We start from the raw sequence: 2555 nt of genomic DNA, 5'->3' as shown, positions 1-2555 counted from the left end.
GCAGTTACCCCCCTACTGCCCTCCCCCAGGGTAATTGCCAGCCCCCCCATATCCATGATCTTAGCTGCTCCTGCAGGGACTACTCCCTCCCCGGCTTTTTGCCCCCCCAGCCCTGGCTCTAGGGCTGGGTCCCACCAGATGCCCCAAGTCCTCCCCCTGCTCCAGGATATCTGCCCCCCTCCCCCAGCAGGCCTGAGGTCCCCCTAGGTGGTGGGGGGTGCTGAGGGCCTGGATGCCTGGGCGTGGGGGGCGCTGGGGGCCCGGGGTCGTGGCCAGCTCTGGCGGGCTGAAAGCCCAGCGTCCTGCTTCCCAGAGGGCCTGGTGCCAGGGGCGGCAGCGACGCGCCCCCTCCCCCCACGCACAATGGGGCCTGTGTCCCTGTGGGGGGGCAGGGCTGGGAGCCCGGACGCCTGGGCTGTCTCCAGAGGGCACGGGGCAGGCTGGCATCAGCTGACTCCCAGGGGCGCCGTGCCCAGAGGCCGGGGTGATGGGCCCCCTGGAGCAGAGAACCCAGGCGGCCAAGCCCTGGGTGCGGCTGTGGCTGGGGTGGAGCCTCCCCCATCATGGGAGGCAGGATGGGGCAAGTCATATTTCTGCCCAGGCTGAACTTCCTCCTAGGACACCTGGGTTCTCTTGGAGGAAGTGGGGGGAAGGGAGCCCGCACACCTGGGTTCCTTGTCCTGCCTTGCCCTTCAGCTGATCCGCTTTGGGCCCACGTCTAATCCTGGCCAATCCGTGACCCTCCCCCACCTCCAAAATCTGCCACCTCCCTGGAGCTTGTGGGGAGGGAGGGAGGGAAGCCTGGAGCCCTCCCCCCCAACACTCAGCAAGCACTGGGGTGTTGTATGCAGCCCCCTCCCCCGCTGCTGCACCCCAGAGCTGGCAGCGTCTTGGGCTGGGTAGAACAGGCTCTGTGGAGGCAGCTGGCTCTGGGGTGGGCAGGCCCCGCAGATGTGGCTGGCTCTGGGGTAGGACATATCAGGGGCTGGGTAGAACAGGCCCCACAGGGACAGCTGGCTCTGGAGCCTCTGATCCTATCCCATGGGCTGCTTTTAGCTCCCCGCTGACGATGATCCAGTTAATTAAGCTCCCCCCCCCCAGTGCCCCAATTAGCTCTGGGACCTAAGAAGCTTTAGCCTTCAGAGCCGCCCCAGTGACCTTCGCGGGGTGGTAGCCCGGACACCCAGGTTCTCTGGGAGGGGGGTGGGAGCCTGGACGACCTGGTTCTCCCTGCAACCTGCGCTGGGAAATCTCAGCCAGGTCGTGTGGCTCATGACTATTTAATGTCCAACCTGGGCTCTGCTGCCAGGATGTTACCTGAGATGCACACATGTGCCACCCCCGAGCCAGCCACCTCATGGGTCCCCCCTGAGCCAGCCACATTGTGGGTCCCCCGTTGCACCTTCCCCAGAGCCAGCCGCATCGTGGGGTCCCTGTTATCCCCACTCCTTGATTTGTCCCACCCCTGAGCCAGCCGCATCACAGGTGCCTGTGATACCCATCCCTCCCCTCCCCAGAGCTGACCGTGTTCCCGCTGGGACTCCAGGGCCCTGCGTCAGCTGCCGGCTGTGGCCCAGGCGTCAGCAGAAGTGCCCCAGCCCTGCTGCTGACACAGCTTCTCCCGCCCTTGGCTCCGTCCTGGTTTCGGGCTCTCCGAGGTCGTGGTGGGGGCAGGATGTAGCCCTGTCCCCAGCCCCCAAAGAACCCAGGTGTCCAAGTTGTCAGTCCTCACTGCTCTTGTACCTCGCACCACCCAAAGAACCCAGGCGTCCAGGATGGGGGCTTCTCTCTAGTCTGGCAGGAGAGGGGTGGTCACCCAGGCGGTGGCAGGGTCCCTGACCCTCACCCTCTGGCCTCCGCCCCCCCGCCCCACAGGCATCCCACTGCTGGGCTTCCTCGTGCTGGTGCCTCTGAGTATCCCATGGGGGCGGCTGTCAGCGGCCTGGCTGGGGGCCGTGCACTACCTGGCCTGCATCTCGCCCCAACTGGGCAGCGTCCTCTACCACCTTTTCATGAACCATGAGGGCGGCCCGGCTGTCTACCACACCCTGCTCACCCTCGACATGTGCGGCGTCTGCCTCGTCAACACCCTTGGTGAGCAGCCAGCCATGGGGAGAAGGAATCGGGGCTGGAGAGGAAGTGCTAGGCTGAGGGGGTGGGGTAGGTCATGTGGGGGTTGGAAGGGGTCACTGGAGGTCAGGGTGGGGTGGGTAGGGCCTGGAGGCATTGGAGGGTCATTGGGTCCTGGGATGGGTGGGGTAGGAGGGATAAGAGGGGAGTGTTGGTGGATGGGGGACCATATAGGGACAATGTGTGGGGATATAAAGGGCCACTGGAGGTTGGGGGCTAGGGGTGAGGGTTGGGTGGTCTTGGGGGACATGGGGGAGAGGATAGGGTAGATGAGGGGGCCAGGTAAAGAAGGTGGGGTGTTCTGGGACACGGGAGGGGTTGGGGTAGATGCAAGGACCAGGTAAGGGATGGGGGTTCTTGTGGGACCGTGGGGAGGGGATGGGGTAATTGGGAGGACCAGATAGGGAATGGGGGTCCTGTGGGAC

General features: G+C 65.2%; 1 protein-coding gene across 1 annotated transcript in view; it reads left to right on the top strand.

Annotated features, from left to right (window-relative positions):
* The first annotated feature begins 1732 nt into the window (after positions 1–1732).
* Positions 1733–2555, top strand: part of PAQR4 (progestin and adipoQ receptor family member 4) — a 5204-nt gene continuing 4381 nt past the window's right edge. The window contains exon 1 of the mRNA XM_025193966.1: positions 1733–2094. Within this exon, the coding sequence (XP_025049751.1) occupies positions 2013–2094 (82 nt within the window). The 5' untranslated portion in view covers positions 1733–2012. The remainder of the gene's footprint in view (positions 2095–2555) is intronic.

Source organism: Alligator sinensis, unplaced genomic scaffold, assembly GCF_000455745.1.
Source record: "Alligator sinensis unplaced genomic scaffold, ASM45574v1 scaffold1511_1, whole genome shotgun sequence".
In the NCBI taxonomy this organism is placed as follows: Eukaryota; Metazoa; Chordata; order Crocodylia; family Alligatoridae; genus Alligator; species Alligator sinensis.
This window is presented reverse-complemented; position numbering and strand designations above follow the sequence as displayed.